The sequence below is a fragment of the Onychomys torridus genome, chromosome 3 (assembly GCF_903995425.1).
Source record: "Onychomys torridus chromosome 3, mOncTor1.1, whole genome shotgun sequence".
Lineage (NCBI taxonomy): Eukaryota > Metazoa > Chordata > Mammalia > Rodentia > Cricetidae > Onychomys > Onychomys torridus.
In genome coordinates, this window is record NC_050445.1 from 142,736,924 (window position 1) to 142,753,231 (window position 16,308).

Genomic DNA, 16,308 nt, shown 5'->3' on the forward strand with positions numbered 1-16,308 from the left:
TTCTTCTTCTTCTTTTTTGTCATTTCCTTTTATGGTACAGCAAATTTCCTGTCACAATCCCTCTCCAGATTTGTTTCTCCCAAAAGCAGGTTTTATGTGCCAAAAGGGCGGATATATTCAGGATTGATTAATCAGGCAACAAATCACTGGGAAGCTGGGCAGTGCCTCCAAGTCAGCTGGTTTGAAAACCCGCCCTCCACAAACCTCATTCATTCCATATTTGCTTTACAAGGAAGAAGATATGCGCTGTAAAGCCTCCTTGATAAAGTTAACTGCAGAGTCCTCTTTGCCAGCTGGAGTGGGAGAAAACCGTATGTATTTAATGAACTGAGTTTAAGGGAGAGAGGGAGCTTCGCTAGGGGAGCTGAATCTCTGGTGTTAGCCTCCACAGGGGTCTCTAGAGATAGGTACCAGCAGGGAGCGGGCGGGGTGGGGGGGCTGGTTGGGGTGGGGTGGTGCGGAGCTCTAGGGTGGGCAGGAAGCACCGGTGTAATTCTGTATTATTCTGCCATGGCATATGTACGTTTGGGGAAGAGCAGCCAACAGCGACCTTGTTAGTGCACTCTTCACAGGCATCTGGAATTTTCGATCCACTGTTTCCCGCCAGAGTGAGGGCGGAAGTAGCCTGTAAGTCTGGGATTTACACTTGTCTCGCCCACAGCAATGAAAAGAACTGTAGCGGTGTGTTGTAGGAGTTAGGATCGAAATAGCCGCCCATCAGATCACATTTCCCGTGGTCTTAGAGACACTTGCAGCCGCCCAGCCCTGCATTCATACTTGATTCTGAGATCCCTGCTATCTCAGGGAGAGAGATAATCAGCCTTTCTGAGTTTGTGAAGCAAAGTAGGCATCCGGATTTCCTAGAGGATTGGTTGGAGGACCTTGACATGCTCAGGCACATCGCTCTATCCAGTGCATTCCTGAAGTGCCCCTCTTCCAAACCTCCCCTCCACCTCCATTCAGGACTCCCACAGCCCATGCCCCTCCTGTCTCCCCTTGCTCCTTTCCCCAGACTTCCTGGCTGTCAGAAATTCTCCCCCTTCCTTAGGGCACCGGTATATTCCTGGCCTTAAATGATCCTGTGGCATCAGGGAACAATCTCAGTCCTTCTGTTCCTGTTGTTGTAATCTAGGTGTTTCAGTAGGGAGGGGATGGGAGATCCCCACAAAATCCCGCAAATCCATCTGCAGTTTTTCTTTGTGGTAAATGGTGGGAAAAGGACATTGAAAATTTCTACTTTAAAACTGTATCCTCTCATTTTGAAAAACAGTTATATTTCATTCTTTAAATCCATTTCCCGTTAATTTTTTAAAGTTTTATTTTATTTTATGTGTATGGGAGTTTTTCCTGCCCTGTGGGTCCACCACATGCATGCCTGGTGCTCACAGAGGTCAGAAGAAGGTGTTGAATCCCCTGGAACTGGACTTAGACAGTTTTGAGTCACCCTGTGGGTGCTGGAAATGTACTGAGTTCTCTCTCTCCAGGGGCAGCAAGTGCTCTTCACCTCTGAGCCATGGCTCCACCCCTACTTTCATATTTTTATTTAGGAATAGAATAGTTCTTCAAAAACGGAGTTCACAATTATTGTTAACTCAGGGGTCTAGTGGCAGCCTCAGGAGACCAGGCCAAGTTCCTCTAGGTGGACATGCCCCCTGCTGTGGTGATGGGAAACAGGGTCTGGGAGCTGTGGGACAAAGTGAAGAGGAAGGCAATCTAACTAGGCCTCCCTGGAATCTCTGAGCCCTATCCTGGCCATCCAGTGCACACCTAAGTTTCCCCTCCTCCACACCTGTTGTGCCCTGAGTGGGAGACCCCCAAGTGACCACCAGAGACAGGAACTCACCAAAATGCCAAAGAAAGGCTTGTTGAAGTAGTTCCAGCTGTGCAGCAGGGACCTGGTCAAGCCATCCAACTCAGTAGAGGCTGGAGGAGGTGCCTGCCCCTCTGCAAGCTCACTTTTTAAAGGCAAAAACCACAAGGTTACATCTGTTAGGGGTGCTAGTACAGGTACAATTCTGATTGGCTCAAGTTTTAGGGGCTTTCCAGAATCTCTGTGTTATCTTCCTTTGTAGTTTAAACCGGTTGTTTGTCAAACTTTATAGACTACCCCCGGCATTGGGGCATTTTGTGGTTAATCAGTTGTTACCAGATAATCCTTCAAACATCCTGACTTTGTGCTTTTGACCATCTCCAGCATTGGGCATTCTATGGAAAATCAGTTGCCACCAGATGGCTCTTCAAACATCCTGACTTTGTTCCGGGACCTATGTCACCGGCTCTGAGAATTTTGAAACTCAGGCCTGTTTCAAGCTGGGGTGAGAGGCTTGCTTGAAATGGGGCTGCTTTGGTTCTCCACACCTACCCAGGACCCTTAAACAGACTGAAGAACCCACCCTCCTTAGTTTAAGCCAGAGGTGTTGGTGTCTACTGCTGCCCCTGACTTTGAGTTGTGGCTAGGCCCTCCAGGTGCCAGCAAGTCACATACTCCTCCTGGTAAGTCAGAGCCCTTACTGTGCTTGGAAAAGTTACAAAAGTAAAGATTTCCTTCCTTCTTCCGACTTATCTGTGGGTTGAAAATGGCAGCCAAGTCCTTAAACAAACTGACTTAGGTGAAAGTTGCCCTATCTGCTGTCTGTGGACCCTGCCCTCTGGAACTCATGGAACCCATGGCAGCCTCTCTAACACTTTCAGCTTTTCCTCTGCCTCTGGTGAATGCAGCTATCTCCAACCCATGGCAGTCTCTCTAACACTTGCACCTTCTCCTCTGCTGTCTGCAGACTCAGCTGTCTCGAACCCACTGCAGCCTCTGTAACAGTTTCACCTCCTCTGACTAATACCAAAAGAGAGAGCTCATGAACAATGCTACTGTTTCTCAGGTAAGCAAGTACTTCTGAGGGATTAGGGGTTAGATAAATGCTGTGAAGGCCATAAGAGAGCCCGAGACTACACAATACAGATGGTGAACTCCCAAGATGGCGGCCTTCTTCATCACCTTCCAGGCCTGAGACAAAGCCTAGGGTGGCTTAAAACAAAACCTGGCAAGCCTTTTCTCCTGCCAGTGGGGCCCTGTTGGTGAACCAGTTCTAATAGCTCAGGGCCGAGTGTTGGTTTTAAGGAGGTGCTTTTACTCTGCAAGGAAACGTCACGAGTCACGACAAAATCCTCTATCGGAGCTGAGTTTTATTAGAAGGGAGAGGGGAGGGACAGAGGATAGGGTGACCAGGCCTGTGGAAGAGACACGTGGAGAGAGAGAAGGACGAAGCGGGGAGGGCTCTGTGTCCTGTTTCTTATGGATTCGCCTGCACATGCTCATATGGGATTACAGAGCTACACCACGCATGAGCAGATTGTGTGATCACGTAGTGCACGGATTACGTCGGACGTCAGGCCCCTTGCTCGGCTACTGAACTGCGCATGTGCGGTCATGTAGCTGAAGGAGTGGCGGGGAATTCCAACACAAAGTAGGATGTGTATTTTTGATTGGCACATTAAAATGAACACACATTCCTTGTTTCATGATGGTGAATATATTGAAACCCTCTCAGCTGTTTTTAGAAACACTGTATGTTATTGTAAACTGTATTCAACCTACTGTGCCTTTAAACACCAGGCCTGATACCTTTTTGTAGTAAATATTGTCTACTTCCTCTCTACCTCCCCCAAGAGATATTTGTACTCGATTGTGTATTGTAACACTGTTCACAATATCTAGAACATGGAACACATCTGCATCTATCAGTGAATAAATGAGGAAAATTGTGATAAATACTCCTGTTGGGGAATCTCTAGCTGCGGATGGTGGTGGTGGAGATTTCCATGCTTTGGCCTGCTCCTCCCTTTCCAGACCCTGTCCCCTCAGAAAGTCCACCAAGTAGTTGCCCCTCCCCTCAGAAAGCCCGCCAAGTAGTTTCCTCCGCTCCTCAGAAAGCCTGCCAAGTAGTTGCCCCTCCCCTCAGAAAGCCTGCCAGGAGTCAGTCTCTCCTGGGGCTGCTCAAGATCATACATATGAGCCGCTAGGGAGATGCTTTGCTCTGTTCAGATTAAACCTGGATTTATCAATTTGGCTTGATTGGCTATTGCATCAGTGGTGGAGGATATCCAATAACTGAGAATCCAAAACTTATCAACTTCCATATATAAGGGAATACTATGCACCAATAAGACGATGTCTTCTTTAGTGACAACATGGGTGGACCTGGATGACATGTTGAGAGAAATTAGTCAAGCATTGAAGCCTAACACTGCTTGTTAGTTTGAGAGAACTAGCTAAAATCAGAAAGGAGTTTATATTATTTTCTTGGATTTGGAAACTTTTTTTTTTTTTTTTTTGAGCTGAGGATTGAACCTAGGGCCGTGTGCTTGCTAGGCAAGCGCTCTACCACTGAGCTAAATCCCCAACCCCAAAACATTGTTTTTTTTTTTTTTTTTTTTTTTAAGTTTGATGCAAAACTAGAAATGGTAAGGAAGTCTATATATTCAAAATATGGAGGAGTTCAGAAATCTCCCAAGATTTACTTTCTATAGCGAGTGTGAGGAGCTATGAGGAGCAGAACCCAGGGAAACCAGATTGCTCACCTGCTTAGAAGTGCTGGAGCTGGAAATGAGCAGGTGAGAATTATCCTGCTACTTTCTATGTCTTTGTATAACTAGGAAGAATGAAGGTCGAGAGTTTTGTGTGGACAAAATCCAAAGGCCACAGTTTGGTGCTTAAACCCTTCCAATCCTACATATCCTTCTCCTCATTGTTAATGGGAGAGGCTTCCTGGTATTTTAGATGTGTAAAACCGAGCAAAAGACAATGGTTAAAGTCAGTGGAAACTGTGTAAAAAGTATAATTAGCATTCAGTAAAATTAATTCACTTGATATACATCTTCATCACTTTTGAAAACATATAATCATGCATTCTTCGTTAAGATATATAGGGGCTGGAGAGTTGGCTCAACCATTAAGAGCATTTATTGCTCTTACAGAGGACTGGGTTTGATTCCCAGCATCCATATGGTGCCTCACACTCACACACTTCTCAGGACCCCCCCTAACACTAGGCATGCATATCTTACACCTATACATTCACACACAGACAAAACATGCATACACATAAAATTGATCTAAGATAATACTTTATAAAGGATATAGAGACCCCTGTCCCCTACCCCACTCCAGCTTCCCCATTCCCTTTGGCAGACACTCTGTATCTCTGTCCCCAGCCCTTACACACTTACTTTTCCAGAATGTCACAAAATGGATTTCTGAAGCATTCATATTTGACTTCTTTCATGTTGACATAGCATTGCTCTCTACTCTTCAGACACAGCTCTGGCCTAATTCTAAGACACTATCCACAGCACCACTGGCACAGGAGCAGAGCTCTGATTCACAAGTGAGCAAACACCACATGATCAAATGTTATATCAAGAACTTAAGAAAATCTGGCAGGAAACTTGTAAAGAAGTGAGAAGAGGAAGTGAGTCATGGCATTTTGAGTCTCTTTTCAAAGTAAACAGAAGGGGACAGTTTCTTGCAGCTCCCTGCCTTTAAGCTCGCTTAAACTTGATAGGTTTATTTTAGAGACTTTAGAGTCAGAAGCCTTGGGACATTTGGCCTGGTAAAGTGGTATGGGAAATAGGCAAGTGCAGGCTTGGGGTCAATCTTGTTTCTTCTGTTGAGAGGGTTTGGTTAACTTGTCATCAGCATAGGGACATTTGAATAATTGCAAATATTGCATTTCTTTCTTTCTTCCTTCCTTCCTTCCTTCCTTCCTTCCTTCCTTCCTTCCTTCCTTTCTTTCTTTCTTTCTTTCTTTCTTTCTTTTTTACAGTGATCCTTAAAGCTGCTACAGACATACATGTAAAGTTTCTTTTTCTTTTTTCTTAAAGCTTAAATGCCAGCTTTCCTTTCAGTGTGGTGATATATGGGCAGGATGGGGGCACATCACCATACTGTGTAGTTCCTGCACAAACAGCATCATAGTGGTTGCACAATTTTGCCTTTCCAAAAGAAGGGCGTTAGAGTCACATTAACATTGAATTCATCAATCTTTTGTTATATAGACAGTGAACTTTCTCTTGAAACTCAGATAATTTTTGCCCAAGACAAGTTCACAGTCATTCTCCTACTACTTAAGGAATTAAATAACTTTACAATATTAAGCTTTGGCCAGGCAGTGGTTGTGCATGCCTTTAATCTCAGCACTCAGGAGGCAGAGGGAGAGGGATTTTTGTGAGTTCAAGGCCAGCCTGGGCTACAGAGTGAGTTCTGGGACAGGTTCTAAAGCTACACAAAGAAGCCCTATCTAACAAAACAAACAAACAAACAAAAAAAGCAAAACAAACAAACCAAACCAAACAAAAACAAAAACAAACAAACAAATAACAAATAAAACAATATTAAGCTTTGTGCTTGGGTCTACAGTCCATCTTGTGTCTTGTTTTTAGCAGACAGACACCAGGTTGTTTCAGTAGCATATGCTGGAGTGATGCCACCTTTTCCCAATCTGTAAACTGTACATCTCTGTTAAATATCTGTTGATCACATGTGTTTGATATGACTTCTGATTTTTCTGCTTTACTGTTCTAGTGTCTACTCTTTTCGTAGCACCAGGCTGTCTTTATTCCTGTTCCCATAAGTCATGAGATTAGGCAGAATGATCTCTGAATCCGACCCTTCTTTTTCAGAATCATTTTGGACTATCCTAGTTTCTTTGTAATTTTCATAGTACCTATCATATAATTTGATGCTATAAATTTTTTTCTGAAGGCAATCACCCCCCAGGCAGTGAAACTGTTGAAAACATAAACTTGCCCAGGAATTGTTGACTTATGAGCAATATTGAGTGTTCCAGTTTATTATGTGAAGTATTTACTTATATTGTTCTGTTGTTGAATAAAACTTGGGAGTCAAGTAATGGGGTAAGAATCTGATTGATCAGAGAAGCAGTGGAGAAGTGACCAGTGACCTTCTGTCTCTTGCCTTCCCCAATCCAAAATGGCCTGGGAATCTTTTAGCCCCTCCCTACTACTTCCTGTGTGTGTGTGTCTCTCTCTCTATGTATCTTGGGTCCTACAAAACATCCATGACTAATTCTTGTCAGCTAGTCACTAGCTCTGCCCATGATTCAATGTTACATTTTATTGGCATTGTTGGAGTGTCTGTGTGAACAAATATCCCACAACATTTATGTGTTTATATCTGCCTTGATTTCTTTTTCTTTAATTTAAAAGTTTTATGCATATGAATGTTTTGCTTACATAAATATCTATCCATCACATGCATTCCTAGTGCCCACCAAGGTCAGGAAAGGCGTCAGATTTCTGAAACTGGAATTATAGATGATTGTAAGCCACTATGTGGGTACTGGAATCAAACCCAGGTCCTCTACCAGAGCAACAAGTGCTCTTAACCACTGAGCAAAGTCTCCTGCCCTGTCCTGATTTCTTCATAATTTTACATGTAGTTTTTGGTATGCTGATTATGAACTTTTTTTAGATTTATAATTTTATAGTTTTTGGTGTTACTGTTAATGGTGCAGTCTTACACGTTAACTTCCTTTTGACAGTAAAATGCAACTGGCTTTGCCATGCTGACATTGTGTCCTGAAGCTTTGTAAACTTATTGTTTACATCCAGTAGTCTTTTGTAGATTTGATAGAATTTTTATGCAGATAGAACCACATCATCTGTGAAGAGAAACACTTTTATCTCTTTTCAAAATGTGTAAACTTTCTTTCTTTAAGAAACTTATTTTATGTGTATGGATGTTTTCTTCACACATTTGTTCATCACATGCATCCTGGTGACTACAGAGGCCAGAAGATGGTTTTGGGTCTCCTGGAACTGGAGTTGGCATGGTTGAAAGCTACCTTGTAGGTGCTAGGAATGAACCTGTGTCCTCTGGAAGAGAAGCCAATGGTCTTAACTGCTGAGCATTCTCCAGCCACATTACCCTATTTCTTTGCCCTGGTGAAGCCCTCTTGTGAAAAGTCATCCTGGAGTAGTGAGCAGATGTCCTGCTCCTGCTCCTGCTCCTGATTACTGGGAAAGCCTTTATAACTGTACCTTTGAGAATGAAGCAGACTGCAGTTGGATTTATTGTTTTGTTTTTAATGGATACCTTTTGTAGTGTGAGGAAGTTCCTCTGATTCCTAATTTTCACACACTTTTGGTGTGTTTATTGAGTATTTCTATTTTTCCTCTTTTCTTAGTTTGTTCATAGGTCTAATTACCCTGATTCCCCTAATGTGTCTGTTACTCCTTCTAACCAGAACACGTTATGGAGAGAAATCCAGCTGACTGTTGTTACTTCTCACTGCTCCTCACTCCTTTTGTTTCTTGTTCTTTGATGATTCACCCTTAGTTCAGGAACTGGAAGACCCTGGCCAAAGTTCTGTTTCCGTCCTCTCTAGTCTTCTTTCCACCATGGCATCCTTTATGGTCCAGGACCTTCTCTGAAAGGGGTTTGCAGGATCCTTTTAGGTACTTGTGGGCAATTGAAAAGTGGGTTTTTGTTGTAAGTTTCCTTCATTTTTCTTAAGAAGTGGGCATTCTTATATTCATATTTTACAGGTAAAAAGCTTCAAGGAAAATTTCACATAATCACCAACTCCGTGTTTATTAAGTGTTTCTGCTGCTTTGCCGTGTTTATGAGTGTTGTGGCTGTAGTTGCGATTCCCTTGGCTTTCTCATTGTCAGGTGAGTGACTCATCTCCAGATTCTGCAGTCTTCTGTCCACATCCACACTGTCACCTATACTTACTGACCATGTGAGCCAGGCACTGTGGGAAGGGCTGGAGAGAAAACACACTGGAAATTCCTGTTCTCTGGGAACTTTGGGTCTAGCAGGAAGATGCAGTGAAGGATCAGCACCGGCTGTAGTGTGCACAGGAGGCCAGGCTCAGCATCCCTGGGAAGATGACATCAAGCAAACTCTAGAGAGATGCAGGAGACACATGTTCACCTGGGAGACCTATTCAGGCAGAGAACAAGGAAAGGAAAACCCAAAGGAGCAGCCTCAAGGAGACTGCTCCAGCTAAGGGAAGTGAGGGGAGTGAAGAGTAATATGGTTGGGGAAGGTACAGCACCCCCACCCCAACCATGACTCATGGTTTCAGTTAACATCTTCGACCATGGTCTGAAAATATTAAATAGAATGTTCCAGAAACATGTGATTCCCAAGCTTTCATTGTTAGACTATTCTGAATAATGTGATAAAACTTGTATAGCTTTCCTGCCATAGCTAGAGCAGATGATTCATGATACTGTTTTATAAAATCAGCTTTAACCATGTCAATGAATAATACTCAAGTCTAAACCTGGACAAACATTTGCCAAGACGACAGTCATTGTAACCTAAACTGTTGTGTAGCTGTGAAAAGAGTCAGATAAAGAGAAGACACAGTCACCTTCATTTCCTGCTGTGTTTGTCCCTTTCATTAAAGCCTCATGGTACTGCATGTGAGACCAGGGAACAGCTGCAACATGTTGTCCTACACTAAAAATAAGTGTGTGTGTGTGTGTGTGTGTGTGTGTGTGTGTGTGTGTGTGTGTGATTTCTAGTATTTAATGTTTCTTATGACATCACTTGTTTCTAGGCTCAATAGCCCTTCAAAGAGTCATCCATTCATTCTTCTCTGTTAAAGGAAGAAAAGACAAAGTTATGAAAAAAAAATGTCTTTATTTTTCTAAGCATTCTAACCTCTGAAAGTTGCTGCATTCAGGGTTTGCCACACACAGTCATGCACACACACACACACACACACACACACACACACACACACACACACCACTTTATTATAATAGACTCAGAAATGAACACATCACAAAACTCCATCAACATAACCACTCCAACACTTGCCAAATACCAAACCCTATGTATCTCATTGAACTTCCACACAGTTAGAACAGACACTCTGAAGTCAAGGAACTTGGGTCATGGTTTTAGATTGTCACTGTATTTACATTTTTATACACTTATCATCCATAAACTAGAACAAACACCAGCAAAGTTGAAACTAGAAAAATAATGCCCTTTGTAACCCTATTCATGGCTTATGGGCCCATTGCTGCATCCTGTCCTTCCTCTTCACCTTACACTACTCTTCCTTGTTCTCCGTGTTACACTATGCCCACACTCACAGCTGTTCACTCTGTACAGTATGGGCTAGGGTAAGCATATGGGGGAGTGCATGGGGTCTTTTTCTGAGTTTGTGTGACTTATTTAATATTGTATTTTCTATGTCCTTTACTTTGCAAGTTTCATTTTTCTTTATGTCTGAATAACATTGTGTTTGTACATGTAATTCATTTTCATGACCTGTTAACCAGTTGATGGACATGTAGGTCGTTCATTTTGTTACTATTGTAAATATGGAGCTATTAATAAGCATTGATGTGCAAGTTTCTCTGTGTTATGATGTAGTGTTCTCTTGATATTTGCCCAGGAGTGTGGCATAGCTTAGTCACAAAAGGTCTATTTGTAATTTTTAAAAGAGCCTCCCTACTGGATGTATAAGTTTATACTTTCTTCAGCAGTGAGTAAGTGTCCCAGTTTCTGCCCAGAGTCCTGACATCTGTGGTGAGATTTCTTGATGATTGTCATTCTGACAGCTTCTAATGAGAGCCAGTATATTTTCATATGGATTTAATATGTGTGTACATGATAACAGGAAATCCTTGATCAAAGTTTTGGTATCAAAAACCTATTTTGACCATGTCATGTTTTGCATATGTATTTATCCATAGTTAAATCCAGAGAAGAGAAGAGTTTTCTTATTACAAATGGAGGGGAGAATGAAAATAACCATACTGCTTGCCCAAGTGACTGGATTAGAAATGGGAGTAAATGTTTCTATTTTTCTGAAGACTCAAGCAACTGGACATTCAGCCAGACTTTCTGTATGGGAAAAAAGGCCCAACTAGCTCAATTTGACAGCCTGGAGGAGCTGGTAAGAAAGGATCAGGTTTTGTTTGTTGTTTGTTCTGTTGAATATTTACTTCTTTGAGATAGAGAGCTTAAAGCTGAAGCAAGAGGAAGGTTCCCACCCTAGGGACATGGGGAACATGCTAGTATGGTCCTTTTGTGATGGTAACACATCTGTCTGTATCCCTGAGGCATTCCAAAGATTTTCTGTCCTATAATGCTCATAGTCAACCTCTGTGGCCAGACATATATTTGACTGAGAGACATGGTGGTCATGTCTTTGTCCAAGCTGGCAAGTGTTGCATTTTTAAGGTGACAACTGTTAATAATTGTGAATACAGGCTTAACAAGGGACTTGCTCAGCCGCAGAAGGGCAGGTGGTTGTCAGTGTACTATGGATTATGGCAGTAAAACACATCCACTGAGAACTAAGGGCTATTTAGTTGATTATCCTGAGTTCAAACCTGCTGTCACCCTGAGAGGAGGCTGTAGGGCAGAGACTCCATGGTCATCTGAAGCTGAGAGACACATGTATTGGTGAAATTATTAAGGCCACTCCAAGTAGTTAAAGGGAAGTTTATTTTGTGGCGTAACTTACAAATGAAGGGATAGGTAGATTGTAGGGTCTGGCAAAGGTATGGCACACTCCGGTGGTGTTCTCTGGAGAACTCTGCTTGGTCTACCTCCAGTGTCCAGTGTTTGGGCACCTAGAGATCCTTCTCATTTGGATCCTGGGTCTTCAGCATCCTCTCTTGGCCCCACCTTGTAGGCGTGACCATTACATGAAGCCTCAATGGGGGTTGGGACTTCCAGGCTAATGCTGGAATGGCTACTCACTACATCTCCCCCTTTTGTTTAAATAAGAAGGGTCTAACCTAATACAAGACTATATACAAAGAAATGGTTATCAAATATTGTCCAGGAGTAATGAGGGATAATAACCTAGATAAGATGGAACTACAATCAATGCAAACAATATCAAGCAAGAAACACGTACTAAAATCCAGGGAAGTCTAGAGCGTGGGTAGGTGGCATGTTACAAAGGTCATTCCAAAAGGTGTCCTATCCTAAAGAACCTGAGTGAATATATTAAGTTGTAACTATAACTGCTAGTCTTTAACCTCATCAAAGACCTGAGAAGGAATATAATAATACCCGAGAAATGGGAGAAGGATGCAAGCAACTTTTGGGAGTCTTGCAAGAGTAGACAGAGACAGCTGGCAGCCTGGACAGTCACCTAATGTTTCTCAGCATCGTTGGTGCATTCAAATTGGCTACAGGCCTAGAGTATCTGACAGACCATTTTCAGAAGCAGGAATTCAAAGACCATCTTACCCTGTCTTGGCAGAGTACAGTGGTTGCCTTCCTTGTGTCCCGCTAGTCCAGAAAGGACAGCATTCATACTGTCAGCAGTTGAGGCAAGGGCAATTCTTTGTCCAGTAGGCCAGTTTTTGCCAAGAAGATGAACTTCCAAATGGAAATGTCTTAGAAGCCCAACATTCTTGGGCTCAAATTGGTGCTGCCAGGAGCAATTGTGTCTTGTGTCAACAAAAATTCTAAGTTATTTAAATGCCATATTCTCTAGTTTCATGAAGTGTTTGAAGATTACCTGTCCATCTGACCTATGTATCTGTAAATCTGGATAACCTAACTAACATAATTATAGAGATGATAAGCATAGGTGACTATAAATCTATAAGTCTTATCTACCTAAACAACCTAAGTACTAAGGCTTCATGTTAACAAGTCAAACAGTCTGTAAGCAAATGTACAGTAAAAGGACAATGACTTCAAAATTGTGACAGTACACAAAATATCTTTAACAGAGGTAGGAATGTATAGTGTAATATGTAATATGATAATAATCCTAAATATATATCAGTATACAGAATATCTTAAACAGAAGTAGAACATACATACAGTATGACAGATATAAATTTACATTTGTATCAATATACAAATATTTCAAATAAGAGTAAAAATATGTGTACATTATAACAAACATAGTTCTGTATTTGTATCAATATACAAATTATCTTAAACATGAATATAAAAGTTTATATTTGTATCAACATATAAGATTTCATAACAGTGCAAATTACAGTGTAAATTATCTAAGGCTGCTATTTTACTAAATTTGTTTACTAATGTATACGATAGTCTACCATAATATCTTATACCTATCCATTCCATTTTTTCTTTCCCTGTGTTTTTTTGAGACATAATTTCTTTCCTTAGGGAGAATACTGGATTTAATTGTTTCTTCCTTTGGTTTATAATTGAATTGGAACCACAACTATTCTAGATTGATAGAGATATAGATGCTAGACAGTGATATCTTACCCTGTGTAGATTGGTACCAATAGATTCTTGCTTTTTGAAAAAAAGAAAAGGGGAAGTGCTGTGGGATGTTCAAGTATGTCAAATGTGTTGCTCTGATTGGTTAAAATAAAACACTGATTGGCCAGTAGCCAGGCAGGAAGTATATGTGGGACAAGCAAAGAAGAGAATTCTGGAAGTGGAAGGCGGAGGAGGGAGAAGGTGTCAGCTGCCACCATGACAAGGGAGATGTAAGGTACAGGTAAGCCACGAGCCATGTGGCAATTTATAGAATAATAAAAATGTGTTAATTTAAGATAGAAGAAGTAGATAACAAGAAGCCTGCCATACAGTTTATAAGTAATATAAGCGTCTGAGTGATTATTTTTTATGTGGGTTGTGGGACTGCAGGGTCTTGGTGGCACCTGGAGAGAAGCTCTCCAACTACACACATTTATTTGCTTTCCATGTTTTATGACAGGATTTTCTAAAGAGACACATGAATGATTCTGCCTACTGGATTGGCCTGCACAGGAAGTCATCAAAGCACTCGTGGAGGTGGACAGACAATACTGAATATAATAAGAGCATGTATGATTTCAGACCTCTTTTCTTGTGTTGTGATGTATGTGAGTTGTGGCTATGAGAGATGAAAGGCAGTGTCATGTGGAGCCAGTTGTACTGGAAACATAATCCTTTAGACTGGAGGTGTGCCTTGGGTGTAGGTTGGTGGTACATGTATCAGCCAATCCCCAGTGAACTCCACATCCCGACAAATTTTAATCCATTGGATTTCCTTAGTGTTGTTTTATTCCAAATCTTTAGCATGGTGTTGGCACCTGGGGTAGATGTTTTGTGCTGTGGCACTTGAAAATCTTTCCTTGCTGATAACTGCCCTCGTGGGATGTAGACAGAACTGCAGATGGGCAGTGAGGGCTCTGAAACCCCAGGAAGCCACTGCAGAACTGCTGGGGTATGATGTGTCAGACAGCTGTTTGCACAGCTGCACCTGTCACAAAAGCAGAGCCTCCAGGGGCTTTGGGAGCCTCCTCTAGAGTCTCATCATCAAAGAGCACCCAGGACAGCTCTTGGATGTGAGCATAGCCGTTTTGAACAGACCCATTTCACTGGAATGGTGAAACACAGTCCCAGTCACGTCCATGATTAAAGAACTTTCAGCAATTTATTAAGTGTTGCTTTTCCTCCCACTTTTATACATGTGAAAAATATTACAAGATAGAATTGATGATCACCCTGTGGTGTTACCCATGGCTGAAGTTCACTTGAACATGACAGCAAGAACCAGTCAATATTTTGTACACACAGTACAGGGCTCAACATAGATGAATGACAAAGGTGTGTTCATCAAATCAAACCTGCGATTGTGAAAGTCACTAGGTGTAAGTCTCATGGTGGTGATTCCTCCTGGACTCTGCCTTTGTGTGATCCATGTTATAAATAAGCAGTGGAGAAGAGTGAGCTATCACTGCAGGAGTGAATGCCATGGCAGACTTTGCAAAACTTTTGTTTGTTTTTTGTTTTAGGGGTTTCATCCGAGGAGAAGGAGAATGTGCCTACCTGAGTGACAGAGGGATCAGCAGTGGCAGGGACCGAACGTCTAAGAAGTGGATTTGTAGCAAGCCCAAGAGCTAAACTTTATATTGCCCAGAAGTTTCATAGCTTGTGTCAAAGCAATCATGAGAGTCCTGTAACATGTTATCTACAGTCACTCACTCATTTCTTTATCTTAAAATTATCAAAAATCAATTCATAATCTGTGGTGATATTCAAGATCAAAACTATCATAGCCAACTATACTTATGGGTGTTTGGGAGTCTATGAGAGATTCTAAATTAAATTCAGTGCTTTGGTATGAGTTGGTACTCATATCTTAAACGTGAATTACAATCTTGTTAGCTTTAGTGACCTCCACTCTTATGACCAAATTTGAATTTTTTTCCATTAGTTCTTCCTTTGAATGACTGAGACCTTAAAAAAAAAAAAAATGAAGGAAAGACAGGATTGAGCCAAGATGGCTGCAGCATACATGCCTCCTATAGAGGTTAGAGAGGGAGGCATCCTCCTGCACCCTTCCCCCACAGCTCTGGGTATCCTGCACCAGGCCACATCACTGGTCTGCAGCCACCAATGAAGAGCCTCACATACCAATGCCACAGCCTCTGCAACCCAAGCCAAAGCCACAATGGTGTCCTGCTGTTAGAAAATCAGAGAAGAGTGTCAGAGAGAATGGTTGCATCTCCATAAATGTGCCCTGGCATGTCTGGAATATCTGTTGTCAGAACCTTTAAAAAATGAAGATTGATTCAAGATGGTGGTTCATAGGGTGGGTTCTTGGTTCCAATGGGAGACACCATTGCTGTGGATCTGCCCTTGGGACACAGGTACAATGGTCATACCTACTGAGTCAGCAAGAAGGCCTTCACTGAGGACAGAGAGATGTGCAGAGGCCTGGAGCTCTAGTGGGTCCTGCCTCAGATACCCTGCCCAGCTGAAAGATCACCCTGTCTCTGGGCAACAACAGGATATCCCAGACCAGTCTCAGTGATAGTCAACGATTACCCTGGCTCTGAGCAACATCAGGATGTCTGTGATGGAGAACAGTTCTTTTTCTGGATTGGGCCTCCTCAAAAAACTGGCACTGGCAGGGTGGTAAGCAACAGCCTGGATCTCTTGCCACCTCTGCCCCCTAATACACTACCCAGCCTCACGACCATCCTGACTCTGAGCAACAGTGGAATGTCCAGGATGGAGAATGGTTCATTTTCTGGATTGGGCCTTCTCAAACAATCTCCACAGTGTGTGCTGCCACCAGACTCCATGATGCTTTACGTGGTCCATGCCACAGCTGGGGCTTTGCTGGTGTCATGGTTCTGTCTGCTGCTTCAGGTTGTATTGATACCCATGGAGCATGCTGTTACTGGGGACCATATGGATGTCCCTGGTCTGTGATCTAGCCTGTGGCTGTGGTGATGTTCATGATTTTGCTGCCCCCTGAGGCCATGCTCCTGTCCATAGTCTGAGATGCTGCTGGGGGCCATGTCAATTAGCATGGT

The 16,308-nt window shown here is 42.4% G+C and overlaps 1 protein-coding gene across 1 annotated transcript in view; it reads left to right on the top strand.

The window, feature by feature from the left end:
* The window catches only part of LOC118580295 (C-type lectin domain family 2 member E-like), a 46,465-nt gene extending 31,578 nt beyond the window's left edge, over positions 1–14,887 (top strand). The window contains exon 5 of the mRNA XM_036181959.1: positions 14,779–14,887. Within this exon, the coding sequence (XP_036037852.1) occupies positions 14,779–14,887 (109 nt within the window). The remainder of the gene's footprint in view (positions 1–14,778) is intronic.
* Positions 14,888–16,308: the final 1,421 nt, after the last annotated feature.